At 45.8% G+C, this 24,990-nt stretch overlaps 1 protein-coding gene across 2 annotated transcripts in view; it reads left to right on the plus strand.

The window, feature by feature from the left end:
• Window positions 1-22,506, plus strand: part of NTRK3 (neurotrophic receptor tyrosine kinase 3) — a 234,413-nt gene extending 211,907 nt beyond the window's left edge. For both annotated transcript variants that reach the window (XM_075431339.1, XM_075431340.1), the window contains 2 exons: window positions 4,974-5,132; window positions 8,084-22,506. In XM_075431339.1, coding sequence (XP_075287454.1) covers window positions 4,974-5,132; window positions 8,084-8,269 — 345 coding nt within the window. In that variant the 3' untranslated portion in view covers window positions 8,270-22,506. The remainder of the gene's footprint in view (window positions 1-4,973; window positions 5,133-8,083) is intronic.
• The last annotated feature ends 2,484 nt before the right edge of the window (window positions 22,507-24,990 follow it).

Genomic DNA, 24,990 nt, shown 5'->3' on the forward strand with positions numbered 1-24,990 from the left:
CAATCAGAGAACGTGTGTCATCACTCGGCCAAGTGGATTGAGTGTTGAATGGATTTTTCCTGGAGAGAAATGGTGCCAAGGTCTCCACTACTGCTACGTGATTCTGCACAAACTCCAGCTTCTTGCACACAAAAGGGAAGTTCAAATAATGCTGCACTATACGAAGACACCTATGGTTGTTTGTGTGACTTTCCTCAGGCAGAAGCCGGAGCAGAACCTCCCTGAAGTATGCCAGGAACAGGAAGAAAGCTGTCAAATGATCTTGGATAGCAAATGTCAAATGACCAAGCACACAACAGCACTGATTTATTTTTTATTTCAAAGTTGGGAAGGAAACTCCACAAAAAGGAAAATAAAACACAGTCTTAGAGTACGCCAGAGACCAAATTCCCTTCTTAGCTGAGATCCGTGAAGCAACCTTCAGCTGTGAACACAGAGGTGATGGCTCAGTGGCTCCGCTCTGAATGCCGCAGAGCAACAGCCCTGGAGCTAGTACATGAAGCCAGGAGGGGGAAAACAGGGCTGCCCACCGAGAGCTGCTTTTAACATGATAGTACCTGGATTCCCACCAGTCTAAAGCTCTCATGAGGGTTTTTCAGTCCTGCTCTGGTTTTGATTTCCATGGTATCTCTGTTAGTAGCCCAAACTGTGGCTATATAGCAGTCTTCGCCGAACACTGCTGCTCCATTACCTGCTGCTGTACTGTCAAAGTCATTGGGGATAAGAAGTCATTTTTCCCTTCCTAATCAGCTGGATGTCATTCAGAAAGCTGGGACAAGGAGATTTTTTTCCCCAGACACCAGCTTTCCTTGGTAGCAGACAAACCTCGAGCCTTATAATACTTCTACATAGCACTTACATGGCTTTACATCATCAAAGTGCTGTACTAGCATTAAGTAATTATCTCTCTTCCTAATGGCCGTTAACGCTGGCCTTTCATGAACCTCCCCGAGCTCCCTGAGGTTCATGTCTAATACAGCAATAAGCTGTTCAAAGGGAGTGGCTGGTTATCTTGCAAGTCTGCGGGCTTGGATGTGTAATGAGGTTTCAGAGCAGAGGCCAGGTGCCCTGGAGTATCAGAAACATGTGGCTGTAGATCAGGTCATGCAGTTGGGACTATCCACTAGGAAAGGTTGGAAATTAGTAGAAGATACTGTGATCTTGAAATGGAGACAGAAAAAGAAAGCCTTGGCCACTCAGAGGATATGCACTGGTTGCTCTGTTTGTTACCAGGATAGTACTGCAAGCTGAAAGAGCAAAGCAGTGGGAATAATATGTCAGTGTGGGCACAGGGAAACGATATAGGGAGAGAAACTTACAGAGCTAAAAATGTCAAGCAAAGCCAGACAGCCATGGCAATGGGATAAAGAGGCCAGTCTGCAGGTCTACGAAGCATTAAAATAACAAGGAGAAAGGACGAGCTTGGCAGTATCATAGGATTTAAAAGGAGGAACAGAAGAGGATTTATTTGCCTTATTTGCTTGACAGCAAATCCCTCTTCCGGGTTGTGGTGTGTCCCCAGTGGAGATGTCGCAATGACATGTTGGAGGACATTTCACCCTTAGAGGCCTTTAGAAGATGAACCTGCATGGTGGCTGGGCTCCCTCATCCCTGGCTCCCAAGGGAAATGGAGGAAGATGGGGTGGGAAGATGACATGACTGTTTTAGAAAAGACTCAGAAGTAGCATGCTCCTGACAAGCATCAGTCTTGCATGCTCTCTTATTTCTGAAATCTGCCAGGCCCAGCTCTGAGTAAAGAAGGGCTTGACTGAAGCAAACTTTCAGCTTCTTTCTAAAGACATAACGATTCTTTCCAAAGCCAAGGACACGCCATGCAAACTGGTTTTGCAAAAGAAAAAAGCAGCATCCTCTTTTTCTAGCCTGATTTAATAGCATCATTTTGCTTTTACGCTTTTGGCAATGACTGGTCCTGTAAAAAAAGTATGTAGCTGTGGTAATCGTGCAAGTCTATAGTGGCATAACACAGATTACAGCCACTACATGTTACGCAAAGGATTTCTGTCACCCTGGACATACACTGTTTCCTACGGCATCAGTAGCACAATTCCTCTGTGCTCAGCTGTAAATCATTTTGCTACATCAGCAAATAACAGGGTATGGCTGACTGCAGACCAGGAAGACTCGACTTAGTGTTCTCTTACTACACAGCTTCAGAGCAGGGCCTCTCCCTGCCTTCCTGCATCTGTTTTCTCATCTGTGAAATGGGAATTTTAATCCTAATCAGTTTGTGAGGGGAGCAATAAGGGATAGTTACAGGAGATACTTTAAAATATAATAGTCAGCCTTATGTGCTAGGTTAGACACTGGAGTGGTTTTATGGTACAGTTTAACTGATGACTGTTCTGCTTAGAGTTAGCTAGTAGGTGCAAGATTTAACACTAGCTCTCAAAAATGTAGCACCTTGTTTGAGATGCAAAGAATACCTCTGCAAAGAATACCTTCTTATCTAGGAGCAGAACTGAGCCCTGTTTTGGGACCCACACCTTTCTGGATATTGCTTGGGGTTCTTTCCCCCCAAAAAATGAATTTTATTATTAATTATTACTGTATTGATTTTTAGTAAAAGATATGTCTCACATGACAGGGATGTGATGAATGCTTTGGCAGTCCCTGGACCCCACCATATGAGCTAAGGCAAGACTGTTTTGTCACATCATTGGGACAACTGTTACCTGTGTATGTCACTTGGCTGGCAGTTCTTCACCAGGATGTGTCTAGAAGACACCAAAGACCTCGAGTTTATTTTAGCTTATTAGAACTGAGGTGGGACTACTGGCTTCTCTGCTCTGCTTTCAAGGCCAGATTCTCAAGTGGGGTAAATCAGGGCCCTCCCATTCAAGTATTATTGTTGTAATACCGTTCGTGTAAGCTGAGGACCTGGCTCATAGATTTTGAACTGCTGTAAGACCTGTACAAAAAGGAGTTAAGTGTTCTCGATACATTACTACCTGTAATCTCAAATGATCCTGCAAGATTCAGGATATTGCAAATATGGAAAGCTTTGCAATAAGTAATCATTTCGAGATTGCTGGAAAACTGAAGAGTTAGTGCTACTTAAAGGAGAACAAAATAAGCATTAGCACAGAACAGTTTTTGTAACAATCAAGTTTGATGTATGTTCTGTTCTGTCGATAACATTTCCTCGGAGCCCTTCACAAGAAGGGAGAGCAACTTGTAAAAGCTGGGAATGCAGGAAAGAGCTAAAATTGCAGTCAGGGTTTCAAAGGAACAAACAAAGAAAAGCATATTTCCATTACGGGAGAACATTCTTGGGAGTTCAGAGCTGCAAGCTGAGAACACACCAGCCAAGCCATCTCTAAATAGGAGGTGTAGAAATGCAATGAGCTTTTTATCTTCATGCATCACAGTTCTGAGCACTCAGAAAAGAAAGATGTTCTTGAGACTTTTAAAACACCTTTTTTTTTTGAAGGAGGCTTTGTTTCAGAGTTAGAAAAAGAGTTGGTCCGCAGACCTCCGAGTACAACAGTGCAAGCCCGAGTCCAAATTCTGCCAAACCCCAGACTCACACCCTTCTTGCAGAAAGCCTGCTAAGCATCATACCCACTTCACACCCTGTTCCAACACACCTCCCCAGCACTGTCCCTTTTGCTTCCAAGCACTGCAGCGTGTCTCTGCACTGACCCTACGCCACACTAGTTCTGCTTTAATCAGGCAAAGAAACCCGTGGCAGCTTGGGAAAACTAGCAGCTCGGAGGAGAGCTTTTGTTTGTACAAGAAACATTTCATCCAAGTAAGCACAACAATGTCATTATTTTAAATAGCCACATATATGCTGGAAACCTAGATACCAGATACCTTCTCCCCTGATCTGTCACAGGATGAGAGAGGTTTCTTCCTGTGTGATTCAGCTGCAGCACTACAAAGTTATTAGCACTTGCTTTTTTGGTGTCCGTAATGAGACAAGCAGTTTTCCAAGCAGTGCCACAAAAGCACTCTTTCTCATCACCACTAAAACCTCAGGCACTTTACCCTCAGCAGAAACAAGTGCTGGGGACTTGCAGCCATACTGCTTCCAGCGCCGGCTGGTCTTATCAATTAGCTGTTTCCCCACAGATGGTGCTTCTTATGTAGGACAGAACAGAGAAAAACTTGTCCTGCTCAGAGATGCTTGTTTAGAAATCTCTAGTGAATCTGAAGGTAAATCCATCTGCTTTCAAACTGTTTGCATGTTTCTACCTGCTGGATTCATGTGCCTTAGAGAAAGGTAGATCCTGACTGAGAAAGTGCCTTTCCCTGGCTTGGCATACCCCAACGGGACTTTGCCCATGGGCTCTTCCACTTCCAAACTCTCCAAAGGGGCTGGCTTTCCTGCCTCCATTAAATGCCTGGCATACCCCTGCCTGCAAAATCTTGTTCTTTACAAACAGACCGCCTTTTTGCAGTATGGTCCTGCAGTCATTTACATATTCAAAGCACTCTTTGAAAAGGCCCGCAGCAGTTTTATGAGCACAAAATCTTTCATGCAATTAGGTGATGTGCAGATGCCTCTGCATGGTTTTTAGAAAACCTTACCGAAAAGAGGGATAAACCTCATGCTGAATTTCTGGTGGCTGCCTCAGAGCACTGAGGCCCTGCAAAACTCAGCAAAATACTTGGCTGAACACTGTTTCTTGCCTTGCCTCCATCCGACTGTGGAGTTTCAGTATACTCTTGGCATTTTGTCATTTGATTTCTTTACAAACCTATTTTGGGAGGAGAGGGCATCATTTATCTTCATACATTTCACTCCCTATCCATCACGTTAACCAGGTGGGATTGGTGGGTAAGCTCATGGGTGGTCAGGGAGGCAGTAGCAAGCCCAGCTTTTTTGAACAGCTCCATGTTGATGTACCTCGCAGGGAGGCCCTGAGTTTGTCCACATCACACCAGGGCTGACCGCTTCCCCAGGGCTCTCTTCACTCAGATGTCCTTGTGCCTTTGCCCTCACCCAGGTTGGAGGACACACCATGCTGCCTATCCGCTGGATGCCTCCGGAGAGCATCATGTACAGGAAGTTCACAACAGAGAGCGACGTCTGGAGCTTCGGGGTGATCCTCTGGGAGATCTTCACGTATGGGAAGCAGCCCTGGTTTCAGCTCTCAAACACAGAGGTACAACAGCACTGAGATACCTCAGCTGGAAACTGTACTTTTTATCATCTGTCCCTTGCAGACACTTGCAAAACGGTTTGTACACAGGTGGTCCCCTCTTTGGCACCTGCAATAGTTTGTCACTGCATCCGTTTTCAGGCACAGAGATAAAACACTTCACCATGGCAGAAGTGTCATATCTTCGCTGAAGTGCTGGGGAAACTGAGGCATGCTGGAATCAAAGGGCTCTGCCAAAGCCATGTATTGGCTCATCCTCAGTCTCTCCCTTCTAAGTTTCTGACATACCACAACTGATGATAAACTCTCGAGGTGCTGCCAGAACTGCGAATACCCGAATTACTGCTGGGATCTAAGTTATTGTCGTGCCCTGCATTTCCTCTGCTCTCTTTCTCCTTAATTTACAGCTGAGGCTCTTACTGCTGTCTTCAGTTTGTGAGAAAGTGTTTGAAGCCTGTTATATAGCACGTGGCGCATTTCTGTGGGGCTTTTTCCCATACAGATATTTATTATATGGTTTCCCCTAGCTTGTTGAGGGTAAGACCCAAGGAGCTGGTTCGTTCTTGTTATTTCTTTGAATAGCAAAAGTTGCAGCCCATCAGTATAGGGCTGTAGTGTAAAAATGTTGAGGGAAGGATGGCTGGGATTAGCAGAGTGTCAGGGCTGAGGTTTGAGGCACATCAGCAGAAATGCATTGGAAGATTTTTGCTCAGAATAGCAGGGGGCATTACAGAAAAGGAACAAGATGCATTGACATAGCAGTGTGTGGGAACCTTGCACATTTTTATCCTACTGTGTATCTAATGGATTTCAGAAATTTCACCTTTTGTACTGAGAAATGTGCATTTTCTGCTTTCTGGATACACATCCCTTAATTAAGTGAGTTGCAGAGATGGCAAATTCAAGGTGTTGCATTACAGCTCTAATACTTGCCCATTCGTGTGCTCAATGGGGCCTGACTGTACATCCCAAAGTAGCACACGCAAACATTTTAGAGACGCAAACAATGGAATAGACAGCGACAGAAGTTATTTGTCACGCTATTTAATGAGCTGCTCTTGCATTTCCCTGGGAGGGTAAATACAAACACACACAAATGAGCACAAGTCGCTTGTACATGGGTGATAGGCATGCTGCAATGTGACAGCTCAGCTGCCCCCGTGCTTTCTGCCTCAGTTTCATTTGCAGGGCAGTAGGACTGGGAACAGTCACCCTTAACCCTGAGGGAAGGAGAACTGCTTAAAATCTGCATAGATACAGCTGTATTGGCTTTGCTACCATCCCTGGAAAAATCTTGTCCTTCCCTTTCCTGTTGTTGTATCCACTTTTTTCTGAAAGGTGAGGACTCCCACACCAGACCACACTACCCTGGTGGTAGGGAGCCACATTAGCTCTCTTCTGGCTCCTTTTTACAGTTTATGGAGGTGGGCAGAACCTGGGTGCAGGGCACTGACACCTCCACCAGCTCCTGGATGGTGAGGCGTCAGAGCAGGTCTCAGCGAAAGCCTGGCTGCAGCTGCAGAGCCCCATGGAGAAGTTAAATGAGTCCGTGCCAGGCTCTGGGCTGCCAGGACCGGACCGTGAGCAATCACCAGGCTGGCCAAGCACCGCTGCTGCTGGGTGTGGGTGTTATCAAGGCTTGGATGCCCACTCCCTCCTGTGGCATCTGTGTGGCCTCGTACTCCCAGAGCATTTTTTAGCAGATTTTTTCAAGGATGGAAGTGACGTTGCCTGAGCAGAGGGATGACAGAAGGCATCACCTCGTCTGAAAGCCTCAGACAGTCCATTAACTTCTGTCTGCACCCTCCCTTTGCCCTGGAGAGAAAAGGCCACCACAGGGCTCCTGTACATATCCAGAATGTCCTGTCAGAAACCAGAACTCACCTTGTCCCACAGGTCACCGCCGCCAGCAGCTTTATGGCAATGCAGGCTTCTCTGCATGCTGCGTCTTCCTCGCCCCGTTTTCAGCAGGCCCTAATGTCTCCTTTCTGTATTTATATGCAAACAGCAAAGTGATAAGTATCTGTTGAGCTGTGTGGCAGGCCCATTACTATTCATAAATGATAAATTCCAAACACCCCTTGCTGGGTGGCTTCCCTCAACACACTGCTTGGGATCTGTGTTTATCTGCAGAGCATGGCAGGTCACTCGTACACTGCAATGCTGGGACTCATCAACTCCAACCAAGGAGGCCAGATGGTAATAGCAGCTCTCTGACAAATCATACTTCCCTTTCCTTTGCATCCATTCCTCTGGTAAACAAAGCACAAACAGACGCTTAGGGGAGTCCTTTCCAATGGCATGCTTCTGAAGAAACTTTTATGCTGTCCAAGAGCTCACATTTCTTTGATTAGCAGCACTGACCTGACCCAGAACAGAGTGTTAGCACTGCAAATTTTTTTTCTCCATCACAGATGTGATTTGAGATGAAATGTCATTCCATCAGCTGCTTTTCTATGTCAAAATGAGGCAAAGCTGCCCTTGGAGATGGAGATTGGAAAAGATGGTCTGAACTCTCCCTTGTAGAACTCTCCTGGGCTTTGCCATGGAAAGAACTTTTGATTCTCAGGGAAGAAAAATATAATTTCAGCTGTACAAAATATTACTTTAGTTTGGGGATTTTAAGGCTTTTTTTCCTTCTTCAATTAGCAAGAAAAACTGACATCATAAATTAAAACTTCATTTCATTTGCTTGTGACCTCCTCTTTGGAGAGTTCACTGAGGTAGGTAGGTGTCAAATGGGGAAGGTTTTTGGGAACTGCAAGACTGCAGCTGGAGACAAACTTTTCACTGTAAAATTATCATTAACAACACACGAACAGGGGAGACCTCTTGGCTTCTCAGCATTCCCGTTCACTAAACAATACCACATCAGCCAAGGAGTAACTGGGACAGGACATCCTCTAGGAACTGCCCAGCTGGTGTTCAATGTCTCTTTGCTTTCTTTGTTTCAGGTCATTGAGTGCATTACCCAAGGCCGAGTTTTGGAAAGGCCTCGAGTCTGCCCCAAGGAGGTTTATGACATCATGTTGGGCTGCTGGCAGAGAGAACCTCAGCAACGGCTCAATATCAAGGAGATCTACAAGATCCTTCATGCTCTGGGCAAGGCCACACCAATCTACCTGGACATCCTTGGCTAGCAGTGGCCACTTATCGAAAATGCCTGCTCCTTCCTTCCGTCCTTCCTTCCCTCTCCCCCTTCCCAGCCTTCTGCCCCTCAGCTCCCAAGCAAACATCTTCATATAAACTCAAGTGCCTGCTACACGTACAACACTGAAAAAACAAAACAAAAAGCAAACCAACAACAATCCTACAAAACAACAACCTGTAAGGCAGTTTGGCTTATATATATTTATAGATATCTCTCTATATATAACTTCCACGCCAATACAGAAAGAAGCTGCTGTTACAGAAAATTGTAAGACTTTAAAAAAAAAAAAAAAGAAACAAAAAAGGGAGAAAAAAGTACTTAAAAGATATATATAATTAAAAAAAAAAGAGAATGAAAGGAGACGGTATCTTGCTCCCGAGCAATGAAGCAGTGAATTGTAACCCTGCTGTGAGTATGGTTCGGGCTGCTGGGCAGGGCTCTAGAATGGCTATGGCAGCAATGCCATCCCGGGTAGGAGCCCCGGGAGGAAAGCCTTGCCCTGGTTGTATGATATGCACTGAATGTGTGAAATCAATCCTCCCTTTTCGTCCTTGCCTCCCGCCCTCCTTCCCAGCCCGCAGGTGATGGGCACAAAGCCAGGGCAGTGCCCCTGGATGAACTCTCTTTTACCAGTCCCTTCCCTCCCTCTCAGTCCTTCCCCATCCCTCTCTGCCTTCCTGCCTTTCTCCTCCCTCCGACATTTCAGGACAATTTTTCTAATTTGCTGATTCTTAAATGTATAGACTCAAGGCTTTTGAACACACAGTCAAAGGATTGTGGCACCTACGGGTAAAACACACACCAGGAACCAGCCGCCCTCCCACAGACAGCGAGCCGGCTGGACCCAGACCCCCTCCTGCCGCACACCGGCTGCTGCCAGGGATGGGAGAGCAGCAGGACCGAAGCAGCTTCACAAGGGATTTGAGGGGGGGTCCTGGAGACCCGGTTCTGAATCATCCCCAACTCATTTCAGCGTGCGAGACAGGAATACCGTTTGTTCAGGGCGCCCAGCGCAGGCGGCGACTTTGGGAGGAACAAACCCTGTCCCCATCCCTCGTTTTTCTCTCCACCCTTAACGTTTGCTAGTGGCCATGGGGTAGTTTCCTCTCCCTCAGCTGTCTGCACCAGGGCCATATTGGTCCTTGGTGTAAAACTTCAGTGGACAGGCTTGGATCCCTGCTCCCTGAATGGGGGAAAGGCTGCAGCATGCAGACAGCTGGGAGTGTGCCTGCATCTCGGCTGGGCATGCCTATGGGGTCAGCATATCCCAGCGCTCTTCCTCTCCATCCTCTTTGTTCCCCATCCCTGCCCCATGCCTCAGGCACAAACTAGCAGGGGACAGGGAGAGGGACAAGGCTTGTGAGATGGCTGGGAACCTACCAACACCTGCCTGCAGGCCCCTTGCCATTCTCCTCACGTTCCCATCCCCTGAAAGGATTGATGCATCTGCCTTTGAGCTGTTGTGAAATGCAGAGGCTGAAGAATAGCTCCACAGGCAGCCCCGGGAGAAGGGGGGGGAAGGAGGGGAAGGTGCCTTCAGGAGCAGACAGCTCAGCGGATGGCCGCAGTGGCCAGCCTTGCATCTCAATGAGGATAAAAGCCTGGCAGGCAGAGACAGGGGGTGGTGGGGACAGCGAGGGAGAGACAGAAGCATCCTCCCTATAGCTCATCTCCCTTGAGCAGGAAATAATCCCAACGTGGGGAAAGGCTGACTCAGACGCTGAATCCCATCCGTCCAGACTGGGCTTAGAATAAAAAAACCTTTCCAGGTCGTTTTTTTCCTATGGCGAATCGAGGATGAGGGGGAAACCTCAGCTTCGCAGCTGCTCTCAGGAGGCAGGGAGCAGGCGCCACAGGCATCGTCAAGGCAATTTTGAGAAGGTAACAACCGCCAGCACAAAAATAGCCCACTCGGACGTGGCGCTTGTTTGGAAGGGAATACAGATGGGGGAAGAGGAGAAGAAGAAGGGATCTTGGTTCCTTTCCCATGGCCAGAGTAGCGTTCATGACCAGGATGAGAGGGGAGGTAGGTGACTGGTTATGGCTGGCTATTGAAAGGGGGAGATTTTTGCATCCTCTTCTCATTCCCCTTGTCTCTTGCCAATCTCTACTTTCCACCCATGGCTGTGTCATGACCTGGCTTATGGTTTTGGACAGGGGACACTGCTACAAGGAGGTTTGTGGTGGCAGCAGTGGCCTTGGGTTTATTCTGTGCTTGTGTAAATAGCAGTGCAAGCTTGGGTGGGAGATGATGGGTATAACCATGTGGGAGTAAGGCTGTAGCCTTCCCCTGCCTGTTAGAGACATCTGGGCTAGCGGGACAGATTTGTGCCAACATGCTGGACAGACTGCCACTGAACAGGCACCAGCAGCTCACAGCATGGACACCAAAGATGGCATGGTCAGGGACAAGGGTGTGGACTGGTGCCAGGAGTCCGCACACAGGAGCAGAGTACCATGCCACGCCTCAACAGCAGGATCTTGCTCCTTTGGGAGGGGACACCTAGTTTTCCTCATCTGCCTACTTAGGTCCACCTCTGGAAGTGAAAAAGATTGGTTGAAAGTTTGCTAGCCCTGGCCTCGCTCGCTTTGTATGCAGGCTGCTTTCGCTAAAAGGACTGGAGACTGTACCAGTGGAGAGCAAGCAATGGCTGTTAATTGCCCAGTGTGTCCAAAAGAAAACCCTGCCCTGGGGCTGCCTGTCTCTCACCCCAAATGTCTTGCTCTTGCGGCTCCCAGGCACTATGACAGATTGTGCAAGGCCACCATTTTGTCCACTCCTCTTTCTCGCTCTCATGTTCTCATTTGTCTTTTGGCCAATGTCACAGGCCTTTACACTATCAAATCACCTACAGACACTGTGTTCCCACGTTTGATGAGATTCCCCTGTCACCATTCTGCACAGCAGCTACATCCTCCTTTCCTTCCTTCTTTCCTCCTTCCCCTCCTCCCCAGCACCACCACCCTGTCCCTTTTGCCACCTCTTTGTATGGTTACGACAGAAAGGCAAGCTCAGGAGCTGAGCATGACACCGAGCCTTGCTGCTGCGTGGTTAGGAATACATGGTCTATGAGAGGCAAGGAGGTGGGTCCCCAGAAGATGTGAAGTGGCTGAGACCAACGTTCAGGCTGTCTGTCTGTTTTACTGTTAGTCCCACCAAGTGCAGCGACTGCCTCGGAAAAAGGTCCTTTTGTCAAAGTTAATTGTGAGCAATTTCTCAGAAGAGCTGGATAAGCTTCAGTTCTGTGGCGTGACATCTTCCTGGTTGGTGCTGCTGCTGCTTTATGCCCCTTGGCCTACTGGTGCTGGATGGAGATTTGCTGGCGGGGAGAAGGTTGCTTTGTGTTTAAAGACATGATGGAAACTACTGCATCCCTTTTTGATGTGACAGTTTTGGAAAGGAAGAAGGAAAGCAGCTGTGCTGAGTTCCTGGTGAACACCTTGAGATCTCATTTCCAGAAGCATCTTCCCTGGACCAGAAGCAGAGCTGCATGGTGATGATGCTCTTCCCTGTAGGAAGACAGGCTCTGTGGTGGCCCTGCTTCATGTGAGGGGAGGAAGAAGAGCAGATTTGGGGGGAAACTCTCACAGAGTGCCATAAATCTCAGTGTGGGGACTGTTTGGAGGCAAAGAGAAATAAGTTCATGCTCCTCCTCCATTTCCAGGAGAGATACTTCCCACTAACCTGCCTCTGCTAAGAGGAGAGAGCTATCCCTGCTACCTGGGAACACCGGTCTCACCCAGCTCTGGGGCAAGCCAGAACTAACTCCCAGCATGCCCAGAGAGGTGTTCCTACCACCCACCCTCCTCCATCAGCAGTTTTTTCAAGGGAAAGGGAGCCAGGAAGAACATCAATCTGGGCACTGCTGAGAAGGGGCCATGGGGTCTTCCCTGTCCCAGCTGCATCCTGCTCCCTAAAAATTAAAATTTTTAGCACCAACTCAGACACCCAAGGGTGTCACTGAAATGTTGCTTTCTTGGAAGTGAAGGTACTATGCATGGTACGGATGGCAATCGCATCCCACGGCTGCAAACTTCGGGCAGTAAATGATGCCTTAGGGACTCAGTGACCTGTCTTGTCTTCTCCAGCCATTACTTTTCCTTCTAGTCTGTCCAGCTGCAAGATGAAAGCTGAAATGTAGCTAAGGGAAGACATGGAATATACTGCCAGACTGAAAGTTCCTCCTGTCTCCCACAAAGCTTGACCATCTGGTTTTTTTAAATGCCCCTCAAATGCATGCATTTTGGGGGTGAAAAAGAGCCTGGGCTGCCTCATTTCAGGGTTTTGGGGAAATAAAAAAGCCAAGGAAAGGGAAAAGTTGGCTTTAGAAGGCAAATGAGTGTCTTGGGTTGGGAAATTGAGACTGGTTTCAGGAGTGTGGCATAGAATTTTAAATAGCACAGTGGACACAGGCAAAACCAAAAGAAAATAGCAACATACTGGAGCTCTAGGAACAGTTAGCTAGAACGCTGGGCAAATATTTGTTTAACAAGGAGAGAGAAACCCGTAAAAGCAAGGGACCATTTATTCAGCCAGAAAACAAAATTGCTAGGGTTTGTACTCTTTTTTGATTTTTTTTTTCTATAAGAAAGTGCAACTAAAAGAAGGCCTGAAAAGTTGTTTTTTCAGGGCCACGGACAGAAGTATAATACTATATGAGCTTTTTCCTTTCATGTGAAAGGCTCTTGTTTCCCAGAACTCAAATACATGAGTTTCCCTGAGCTCAGGATATGGGTTGAAGAATATAGACTTGGATTACCACAAGCCCATGAAACCAGGAGTAGTTCTCAACACTTGATCAACAGACATTCATGTGCCAGTCTGCATCGAGACAGTATTTTGTTCAGCAATGTCATCTTAAGAAGTTTTTTTTAAATCTGTCTTATTTTTCCTCCCCCAGGGAGGGTCTACATCCTTTGCCCAACTGTGACTCTCAATGGTTTATGAAAAGGCAATGCAAGTAGCTGAATTTTTGGTGCATCATATGTCCATTTTTCCTTCTGATCTGGCCATGAATCAGCTGAACCACTACAGCCATGGTTCATATCCCATGTTTTTGTAACTGCTATAGGTGTGTTCTCTGGTTGTAAGGAAAAGGTAAGGACAACAAGCTGAATAAATGGGATCCTGGCTTTGATACCATGCTGTCGTGGCTCCTCTGATAGCTGGAAGGCTTTGGGTATCAACAGGGCTTCTCTGCTATGAGACTCAGCAGACACAGGCATGCTTTGACACCACCCAAAAGGCTTATTCTCCATTCAGATGAAGTGGCTTTCTGATGGATGGTAGGGTTATGGAGCCTTGGAATAACAGTGCTGCTGTCTCCAGATGAGTACCAAAACCAGAAGAAGAGCAAATTCCCCTGTCAGCACTGCTCTCCAGGAGTGGACAAACTTCTTTACTGCTAAAGTGCCTTCCTCACCCCTGCCCCGACGTGTCTTTTAAATTCATGTGCATTTAATGTTTCTTTAAGTAGCTGCTGAGTCCTAAAAAAATCTTTTCCCTTTGCCACTCTCCTTGCAAGCAGTCATATTGAGTTTCAAGCCTGGAGAATGTAGGTGTTTTCAAAATATCCATTCTGGCTGGCAGTGTCATAAATGACACAGGTGGAGACAGTCTTTGCTCTAAGAAGAATGCAGGAGCATTCTGTGTCTCCTATGGCTCTTATTCCCTTCCAGCATGATGCTGAGCCATGAAACGACTCAGTGAGAGAAGTGATAGGAGTCCCATTGTTTGTGACTTTGAAAAACTGAACCAAGGAAAGAGATAAGAGACCAAAGAGAAAGAAGGACGCAATCTTACAGCTTTCTTCAGCAGCTAAGTGACCTGATAGGTTTGTTTCATCTCAATGGCTTGAATTTCTCACACAACCAATCTGACAGGTCTTCTCAGACTAAAGGGATGACCATTGGTTCCTCCTCACTTCTTCTAGTCCCACAATTTTAGTATCCCTCCAAGGGGAAAGGAGGCACAACAAACCTAACCATTGCTTCCTCACACTGTCAGGAGTCCTCTATGGGAACTGATCTCCCGCCCAGCACAAATGACTGATCCTACAGCTGAAAACTTGAGCAGTTGTTCTGAGGGGGTGTTTAACTGCTGAACTACTGGCTACTTAGGTGCCAGCAGGGAAAGACTAAAATACTTCTAAAGAAAATCATAGCTCTGGGAGGTCCGGATGTCTTCTTGCACACTTTCTCTCACTCTCTGCTAGCTTTCAACCTCCCCAATCTTTGCTGCTTGATACTTCTATAGCTGAGATTCTGCATTCACTCCCTTTTCAGAGCACAGAGAGCTGGTGAAGCTGTTTAAGTTCTATGTGGTCGGTGAGATAAGATTTCTCCCCCCTGCCCTCTTCTTTTCCTCCCTGCGCGGCTCCTGTCCTTGCAGTTCTCAGGACTTGACTAGCAGAGTTTTTAAATGAAGTGAAAGTCTTAATGTGAGGTGAATCCCAAGACCACAAACAGTTTGGACTTCAAACAGTGAGAAAATTGGCGCCGAATGATTCCGCACACAAAGCAGAAAACTTTCATTTCCTGCAGGCAGGATGGAATTGACTGTTATATTAAGACTTCAGAAGGAGCACTGCCCCGGAGTAATTTCACTGCTGTCAGGCAGTGTTGACATCTAGATTAACCTCTGTGCAGTGAATTTTACAGCAAAGCTCATTGTGATGCATGTGGGGTATCTCCTGTAAATCCCAGCTGAAGCCCATAGTGTCCCACCCTTCTGCAGAGGAGAAAGGGTCGGGGAGCAGCCGCTATCATTTTTGACCCGAGCAGAGCATGACTCTAACCTCATCCAGGCCAGTTCTGCTGAAACCGATTTCCTACCGTGCTAAAGTGACAGTAGCCCCAGCCTGTATTTTTTTTTTTAATTCCCCAAAGAGGTTTACATCACGAGGCTGACATTTTTTGCCAGTGACAAACAGCTCCCTTCGCATATCCACCCAGCAACACAGTCCTAATTAAAAGGCACTAGTCAGCAAGTGGCAATTAGCTGCTTGCACTGATTAACTCTAACACATACAATCCCCACACACAATGCTCTGATCAGACATGATCCAGGACTAAATGACAGACAAACTCCCAGCTGATGTAAGATGATGGCATCCAATCCTACCCACCAGCTCACAGACACATTATTAACTCTGTCTACCAAACCAAAACTGCATGAATTAAAGAAGTTCACACAGTTCACTCACTGCAAGTCAGAGGAAAATTCAAAGGAAGTCTCTTGACTCCTGAACTCAATGCTCCTGCTGTAAAGTTGGAATTGTAGGCCGGACCCCAAGCCCTTTAGTCTTTTGCTGTAAGAGTAGGTCAAGCAGCAACAGTTCCCAGGCAGAAGCACAACTTCTTCACTCTTGTGTGGATAGAGACAATCCTGTCTAGGGTTCTCAAGATACATCTCTGAGATGCACTTCTTTGTTAAAAAAAAAACCCTAGCATCTAAGAAAAATGGAAGAGGAAGGGAAGGGCATTTTGTTTGTGTGTTTTTGCCAGAACTTCTTACTCATACACTTGTTTTCATACCGAGGCGTTGCTCTGCAGTCATCTGCAGGAGGTTCTAGGCAAGAGACAAGCTGTCAGGTGCGGAACAGATTAGCTACTAACCCTACAAGCAAAATATCAATAGGACTTCTAGAAATCTCTTTCAGAGCTCACCCATCCTCTTACCCACAGCTCTTCATAGTAGGCTTACTGTTCTATTTGTCAAAGGGTTTGGATAGCCTGTGAAGAGGGGACACGCCTGTAGTTTCACCCGATCTTCAGATGGAGTTGTGTGCCACTGGCATTTCTGTAATCAGGCCCATCAGGAAGATTGCTTCAAACTAACATTTACTATCCCAAATCAGAATACAGCTGAAAAGGGTACCCAAGGTTACAGAGAAGGTCAAGCTGCTGCTTTGGACTGGAATTTGCTTTGGAAGGAATCTGATGGACCAATTTAACCACCACAGGACATCAAAAACCGGTGGCTTCATTTAAAAAGTAATCAGTATTGTATTTCGCTTTAGACATCCGTGCATTAGTGTTCTGCAAATATGATTTCCTCTTTGTTTGCATTATTGATGCCATAAAATGTCAGACACATTAAAGAAAAAAAAAAAGAGGCCAACCTTTGGGGTTTGGAATGTTCTGGCTGAATTGCAGTTGGGTTGCTTTTTATTTCCCATGGCAGTGATGCACTGTTACTCATTCTGCTATTGCTTTACAAAGAATTCTCTGTAAGTGTATTTATTTGTTCAACCATACCTCAGGAAACACATAACCTTGATATTTTTTGCTGTATGTGGCAGTGTGTGTATATGTGTGTTGAGGGGGGAGAGGGAGGTGGAGCTTTTTACAAGAGCCCTCCCGTGTCCGATAGTATGTTGGCTTTGTGCAATGTTGTGTGACTCCCTTCTTCTCGGGTGGCTGATTTGATTTAATCTCAAGAACCGACTTTTGTAATCAGGATTTGAGGTCTTCTGATTTTGCACTGCCCAGAATCTGTCATCTGCTTTCACCATTCAGCAGCCATCTGTTATCCACAATGCTTCCTAGACGCCTATGTCACAGAGATAACACAGCACTTGAGTCTCAGGCATGCTATAGAGGAGTTTTAGCTCGTTCTGGTCCTGAACCAATGGCAAGTTTGCTGATTTATCTTGGTTCATACACTGCTCCCCACCCGAGGCTCACTGACTACTGTTTCCAAGGCAAATACTCAGTGCTTTTTCTACTAGACCATTAAAGAGCACTGGCCTTGACAGCCATATGCTTTCTGCCTTATTTCTCCAGAAGACATGCTGATCCATTGCTCAATTTTCCTGTGAACCTTTTTGAAGAATATTCTCCCTCCTAAAATCTTAAAATCTAGAAAATTCTCTTCCCAAGTCTTCTGTCTTCTTGAAAGTAAAATTGAAAAAATAAGGTGGAATTATCTCCCTTATGTAGGGATTTTCATCAATGGTAAGATTTCTTTTCAGCTTTTCCTTCCAGTGACAGCAAGACCTGGGAGCAGTGGGAGAAAGATACAGTGGAGCAGTCCAAGGAGGGAACTCAACTAGGACCTAGACTGCAAGGTCATCTGTTCACCTACTAGGCCCTTGCCAGCTTCATACAGCAAGAAATCCCCAGCTTTTCATGAGTAGCTTCCTGCTCAGTTCTCTTGTTCCTATTCCAGTTCTGAGGAATGACCTTCACATCTCCTTATCTTCACAGATCCATCTCAGGGGGATCCAAACAGCCTGAAGGATAGATGACAGGGACTGAAAGGGTGTGTAATTCAGTGTCTTTTTCCCCCTTTTTCATGAGGGTCAAAGACAGTGAAAGTGACAGAACAGAAAAATTACTTTCCCCAACAGGAGTGATCTAGTTTCCTTTTAAACTCAGATATTTAAGATGCCATGCAGCAGTACCTATAAATATGCCTTGAAATGTTGAATGAGCACAAGGAGTCTATTTGATTTTGTTTTTATGCCTGTAATTTCTCTCACCAAGAATTCAGCTGTTACTCAGCTCCCAGCAGGTTGTTCTGATTGCTGGAGAGATGGTTTGGATTGATTCTGGCTGTGATCTGTTTGAGTCCAGCCTCATTCTTATGTAGCTAGACTGAGACAATAGAAATAATCAGCAAGGGACTGAATTCTTGTTCCTGTGTAAGTAAACCTTCTTGTGCAACACCAGGCTAAACCTTGAAGGAGTTGAACACCCACAACTTCATCCGAAGTCAATAAAGGCAGTGTATACTGAGGGGCACTGAAGATCACTATGATGTTAGGAATAGAACGGCAGGAGAGAGGAAGAGAAACGCTACAAGAGAAAAATAAACATTATACCGGAAAAGACATTGGTTGGTTTATAATACAAGAAAATCCACTGCTGTACATGAGAAAAGACTCGGAATATTCACCCTGGCAACTAAAAACATTGGCCATCAGGACAGGAGCAGCTCTCTATCCTACAAACCTTGTCTCACTTTTAATTTCCTTTTTCTCCTTCTTCTGCTAATACAGAACAAATCCTAGCTTATGGCTTTCTTGAAAACTGAAATTAAGGTAAGCGGCAGATTTGGGAGAGGGAGAGGAAGAGAGAGACCGGATCCTGCTGGATGATATCACAGCTTCGTAGCCCAGCACATTTTCAGCAGCAAGTGCCTGGTGTGCCCCTTCTTCTCATATTATTTTTTTTTTTTTTTGTATAACCGCTATTTGGTGCAAGTGGTGTTCACAATGAGGATAAACCCGTTCAGTCCCCAAGAATAACACCGAAAAACCCCTAAGTAAGCTGGAGGTTCTGGCGGACCGGCAGAGGTCGGGAGCCGCGTCCCTGCGGATCAGCACCGCGGACAGCGGCGGCGCCCGCCGCGCCCCTGGAGCCGCCAGCTTGTGAAGCAGGGACTCCACTCTTGAAGGAGCTCCAGAAGGAACAGGGGACTTCATGCCCACACCGCTCAGGGCACGGCTGTCTCACCCTTCATTCTTTTCTCCCATCCTTTTTTCTAGTGTGAAATCATCAGCCGGTATCTTGTTTTCAAGTGATCATAGAATCATGTAGGTTGGAAAAGACCTGAAAGATCATGGAGTCCAACCATTAACCTAACACTGCCAAGTCCACCACCAAACCACGTCCCTAGGCGCCACATCAACACATCTTTTAAACACCTCCAGTGATGAAGTGACTCAACCACTTCACTGGGCAGTCTGTTCTAATGCCTGACAACCCTTTTGGTGAAGAAATTTTTCCTAATGTTCAATCTAATGGATCTGATGGAGGTGGGATGGCTTACAACACAAAACCATCAATCCATTGTGAGAGAGAAACATTTTTCCTTCAGAATTAAACTCTCTGTTCTACTTCTTCCTGCACTGGTGTTCCACCTAGGAAGGCTCCATCTCTAACTTGGACTGTGAAATGTGTCTATCTTCTTGTGTATTGGGACAGTTTGATAAATGGAGAGATATTATACTGCTATTCTTTTAGAAAGAGAGTATTTATTTTATTGGCAGCATCACATGATTCAGCTTTGGCCATCAACTAAATTTCCTGTTGGTAAAGGGTAAACAGACAAATACCTTGGAAAATTCATAGTAAGGGGCATATAAATGGCAGTGTGGACCCTGAAAGTTATTTTGACATCAATCCATGAAATAGCCACATTACTGTGTAACAGAGAGTTGTCAAAAAAGAGTCAGCCAAAGCTGAAGAGCATGCAGGAAAAAGCAAGCATCAACAGGCAAGGCTCCAGATGGAGAAGCAGTCATATCTCACATGCAAAAAAGGCAGGTACTTCAGTATCCAGCTTGTTAAGCCTGCATGCTTGGGATTTCATCCACTTGTTTTCCTGGATCATACTGAATGAAGATATATCCTCAAATTAGGGCTGAACATCTCCTGAACCTCATCATCATGGTGGGAAGCTATTGGTCGGGAGCATGTAGGCCCATTCCATCCCTGAAAAACTTAGTGTGAGAAAGAAAAGCAGGCCAGAAAGTTGGATTATTCCCCCCACCTCCAACACATGCTCATTCCTAGAAGCAGTTTCCTCTGTATTCCATCTCCCACATATTCCCCAGCTGTGATTGGCAGTTACTACTTTGGGACATTTGGACTGACACTGAGAGACAGTGAGGACTGGGAAGTGCCTGAGACACAGGACCTCAAAACTTCTAATTAATAATACTGAAAATGAAAAACTAAGGCCAGACTTCTGATGCGTAGGGCTATCTGGAAGTCAGAAAGGATGAGCTTGCAGGGGATGACAAAGACAATTTAATAAAGAGCTGAGAGAACAAATGGTGCTAAGGGAAGGGGGCAAGGAAGCCTACTGGGACACAAGGAGAGGAAGGAAATGAGCAAGGACTTATTTCCTAGTGAGGGATCAATGATTGTGAGGGTAGTGAAAGTCCGATGTGAGGTGTGGCGAAGCAGAAGAGACTCCTGGTTAGGGAAGATCTATGGATATGAGGAAGCAGGCACTACAAAATGGTGTGTGCTCATCTAAATGAGTCCTGAGGGTTTCTCCAAACATTCAGCCTTGCTGGGCTTCTCCCAGGCACACTTTCTCTGCCTCAAACCCTTATAAATACCAAAATTGTAACTGCATTTATTCTGCCCTCTGATGGCTCTGGCTTCAGTACAAGCAGGCTAGGCTGTTTTAGTTCCTCTCACTGCCCCTGTTCAGCCCCAACACCCAGCCAAGTCCCTGTGTGAAAGAGACTTGCTTTTTTTTTTCAGAAGTGTCCTTTAAATTTTCAGCTAAACTGGGAGGCAATTTCTTGCATGAGAGCTTCATATAGATAGGCTTAAAGCAGAACAAAAATAAATAAATAAATAAATTAAATTAGATCCCCCTCCCCCACCTTGTCTTAATGAAATGCTATTTTACATAAGTTATTTTAATAGAAATGAAGGATTTTTGTGCAGGCAAATGATTGCCATTTATTTAGCTTTCAGTGAGTGTTACAGCTTCCTCTGCCTCTTCTGAGTCAGGCAAGGAGGCAAGGTTTCCTCATGTAAAGGCTGAGGATACACAGCCTTCTTGCTTGAAGGCTGTCTTGGCGCCTCCAGGCTGGGTTTGGGATGGTATTTAGGGGCTGCTTTGTGCACTTGCCTCCAGTGATTTCTGCAACACATCTGTGTTGAACCACTATTGTCCATCAGTGGCTTGTGTGGCAGTGTGATGACCTCCACAGAGAAACCACTCTGTTTTCCCATGCTGGCACTCCTGCTGCAAGGAGAAACACCCAGCCTCCAGAAATCTGCAAGGGTAGACTTCAGTTCCAGGAAACTGCTCCCACTCCCAGCTGAACTGCCCTTCAACCACACAGGCAGGCTTGGCTCCCAGAAGGTGCTGGTCCACAGCTCACTCTGGCAGGTGAGCTGACACTAAGAGGAGGATGGGGCTACATCTCAGAGGAAAGACATTTTGATGGCATTTTTGTTGTTACTATTATTTAAACCAGCTTATTTTAACTTCAGTTAATGTCACTGCAAATCTGCATGAGCAGAAAACAAACAAACCCTCTGGTGATATTTACTGAATTGATTTTTTTTGGCACTTTTTTTACCCCATGCACCGATCCATGTGTTTGCTTAGTTTGGGGCTTCTTTTGCATCCCTTGAACACTATTTGCCATTTTGCAACTGAATAGCCGGTTCTCAACCTTTTCCATCCTGCAGTCTCCCCTTCTGCAAATTGCAACTCACCATTTTCCCCTGCTGGGAACACCCCAGGTTACCCCTTAAGGGAGAACCTGGTGAAAGCAAGGTGGTTGTGATCTCTGCCTGCCCATCCCACCTACACTGGCTCCAACTCAGGAGACGAGTAACCCTGATCTTGGTATTGGCCAAAGGAGGGTCCCTGCTTCTTCCCTCCCCAACACATCATGTGCATCAAGCATGCTGCTACCTTGGAAGGGGACGACTGATACAGTGTTAGTCAGACTTACAAGAAGACTTTTTAAATTAAGGATTTGCAGTGAGGTCAAGGGACTTTTTAAAGTGCTGAGGTATTTACCCTCCCCAGACCTTCCCTTCCTTCCTGCCCCATTTCGTCCCTTCCTCTCTCCCCAGCCTTGAAATGAAACAGAAAATTATTTTTTTAAAACTGTGTCGATAATTTATGTTTAGTATAAAGGATGATTTAATGGCATCACCAAAGGTCATTTTTTTCATCTCTGTGTTACTGCCCCAGCCCCAGAGGCTGTGCATCCCCTTTTCCCCATAACTCCACTGCCCTCCCTTTCATCCACCTCACACATCCTCTGTCACCACCCCACCACAGCGTACCACACATCGGAAACCTGCTTCAGGTTCAGCCAACGGCCATTGGAGAACAGAGATTTCAAATGAAACCTCCACTCCAGACAACCACAAAGTAGAACCATTTCCACCTTAAAAATAGTCAGTTGCTGCAAATGAAAGGCAGACTCATTTCTTGAATTATGTAAGGTTTTTTTAAAGCCTTTTATACCTATTTACGTGTGCGTGCACCACCTGTACACAGTGGTATCTGTGTGCACAGATGCACACAAATCTCTCTCTCAAATATAAATATATTGTATGTTAGCGCTGTAAATACTCCTTGGTCATGTGTCTATGTCTTCTTCAGAGTATCACATCCTCAGTGTTATGTTAACAACTCCATTTATTGATTGATGAAACTGTGTGTAGACCTATACCCTCCTGACATAGTTTATGTAGCTCTCTCTTCTCAAATAAAGTAGAAAACTACCACTAGCAGGTCCTCCTCTCCTTTGTTTTTTCCATGCTGAACATACTTGAACTCATAAAAGTCTATGCTGAAAATTAATGCAGTTCCCAGGTATCTCAACAGTGCAGGAACCTCCAGATGATGCTTTACGACTTGTGTATTGTTGGTCAGGCCAGCAAGTGTAAAGGTCATCAACAAAAGGTAATAATCTGTAGGTAAAATGTTGTCCCACCTGCAGTAAATAAGGGTCTCACTATTGACTGATTCATTCTTCCCACCTAACCCCAGGTACAGCCTACACCAACCATAGCTCACTTCATCCTGGTAGAGACAACAGCAGTCAATGTGTCTCCACATCATTACATCAAACAACCCTCCCACAGTGCAGACAGCTCTCCTTGGCTTAAAAGGTTCCAGTCACTTCCCTGTCCTGTGGCTGGTTTGTTATTGCCTGGATTGCTCAGCATCTAAACTCAGCTCCCCCAAGTAAATCTTGGGGCTGGGAATATGACTCAGGATTATGGCAAAATCCACTGCTGTCACTCGCTTCCTCTTGACTCTGGCTTCATGCTGAAATTACAGGGACCAAAGCATATTTACCATTGCAAGTTGAAAAAAGCCTTTGCGCAGATACACTTACTTGGCAAAACCATAAAGGTGATTTGTGAAGAAACACTTAATTTACTGCAACTGACACCAGACTCTAGCTGCCAGGAATTTGACTGACAATTTCTATTTATTTATATCCTGCTATACAATATCTGCCTTAATGTTGTAAATTTTTCTGATTGGAATTTCACAGCGTCTGCCTGGATATTTATTGATCATAAAATAATCTGCACAACCTGCTAAAGTCAAGGCAGGGAGAATGGATGCCAGAGAAAACACTCGACAGGATCCAGGTACCAGTGCCCAGGTAACAGAAGATGCTCAGATGTTATTTTTACAGCATTATGTATTACTGAAAGCCAACCTTTTGAACTGCTCTTCTGCTGTTTCCCAAAAGCCTCTTCTGAAATCCTTCCAAGAGCCTGGTGTTGAGCTCCTACCAGCAACTCCATATGGACCCTGCAACATGCCTCATTTGCAGCTCCTCACCATTGAGAAATCCCACCTTTACAATGAAATCTGGTGTTTTCACAACTGTTCAGTGAGACAGCCCACGAGGGAGATGTTTGGCTCTTTCTGCCGTAGTAAGACCACTTTTTTTTTTTTAATTGTTATTTTTGGCAGGCAAAGACAGAAGCATAAAATTTCTGCCCACAGGGGAAAAATCGTGGAACTTGGTCCCAGCTGGGAGTTCCCATGTTGCCCAGTGAACAGAATCTTTTCATTCACAACTTCAACTATGCAGCTTTCCAATATCTCCAATGGATTTTACCTCCTGAGTTTGGGCTTTTTTTCGTTTGTTTGGTTTTTTTTGAGGTGGTGTTTTTGTGCTGTTTTTTTTTTGTTTTTTTTTTTTTTTTTTTGGTGAAGAGAGACCTTTCCTCCCGCATGGAAATTAGAGGTCTGTGCTCTCCTCCAGTGGGTGAACACCCAAGCATACCTGCTTCCCTGGATGCTCTCGGTCACCACCAAAGCCACCCTTTCCCCCAGAAGTCTACACATCCCAATGCCAATCCAGCACACACCCACCTTCTCACCAACAGCCTTCCAGCATGACAGCCCTCCCAACTCAGTACATACACATATACCCCACTACTACAACCCACCACTCTTCTGCCTACTCCTACTCTTGTTCAACAGGAGCCCGCTCTTCTCCCCATAAATGCTGCACCACCTACTCATTCCTGCTGCTTTCTGAGCCCCAAAATCAGGTTTCACCCTCACAGCTCATCAATCATAGCTCCCTCTCCTTTCTCTACATCAGAATAATAACCCAGAAGCTGACGGTTTGCATTTTAGCCACATTAGCTCTGACCGGGCAGCCTGATGGACAGGGTTCCCTTTTATAATTGATTTAAGGCATTTATGTGTTTGAAACCTTTGGAAATTCATTAAAAATACAACAAAGAAGAAAAAAAACCTTTCTAAATTGACCAAATTCCCTAGGAGTCACCTTGTTCCACCCCCTCCCAGTACCTATTACAATTTGTCTTTGGCTGTCTGAGACGAGATGATTGCATGAGCATGCAGCGGCTGGTGGACCATCTAATGGGCTGGGAATAAAACCACATCAAAATAAACAGCAGCTGAGGCTGCCTACAATTGGGCTGTCAGTCTACAGGCACATGTCCCAGATGGGCCAGCGTCCCTTGCAGGCAGGCGGGCAAAGGAAGGACTCCATCTGCTCAGGGCTCCTGGTACTTCATTCCTGCCACAGACACCCTGAATCGGCTCAGGTGCATAGAGTAACCTTTTCAAGCTCCATAAAACCCTTCACAAATTACTCTTTAGAAAGCAGGAAAGGCATTCAGACCCCTGTATCCCCTCCGGGTGGAGGGAAGGGAGAGGTCTTGGCCTTCCCCCAGATTGCAGAGAGAGCCAGACGAAAGGTTAACGGC

The sequence above is a fragment of the Opisthocomus hoazin genome, chromosome 10 (genome assembly GCF_030867145.1).
Source record: "Opisthocomus hoazin isolate bOpiHoa1 chromosome 10, bOpiHoa1.hap1, whole genome shotgun sequence".
Taxonomy (NCBI): domain Eukaryota; kingdom Metazoa; phylum Chordata; class Aves; order Opisthocomiformes; family Opisthocomidae; genus Opisthocomus; species Opisthocomus hoazin.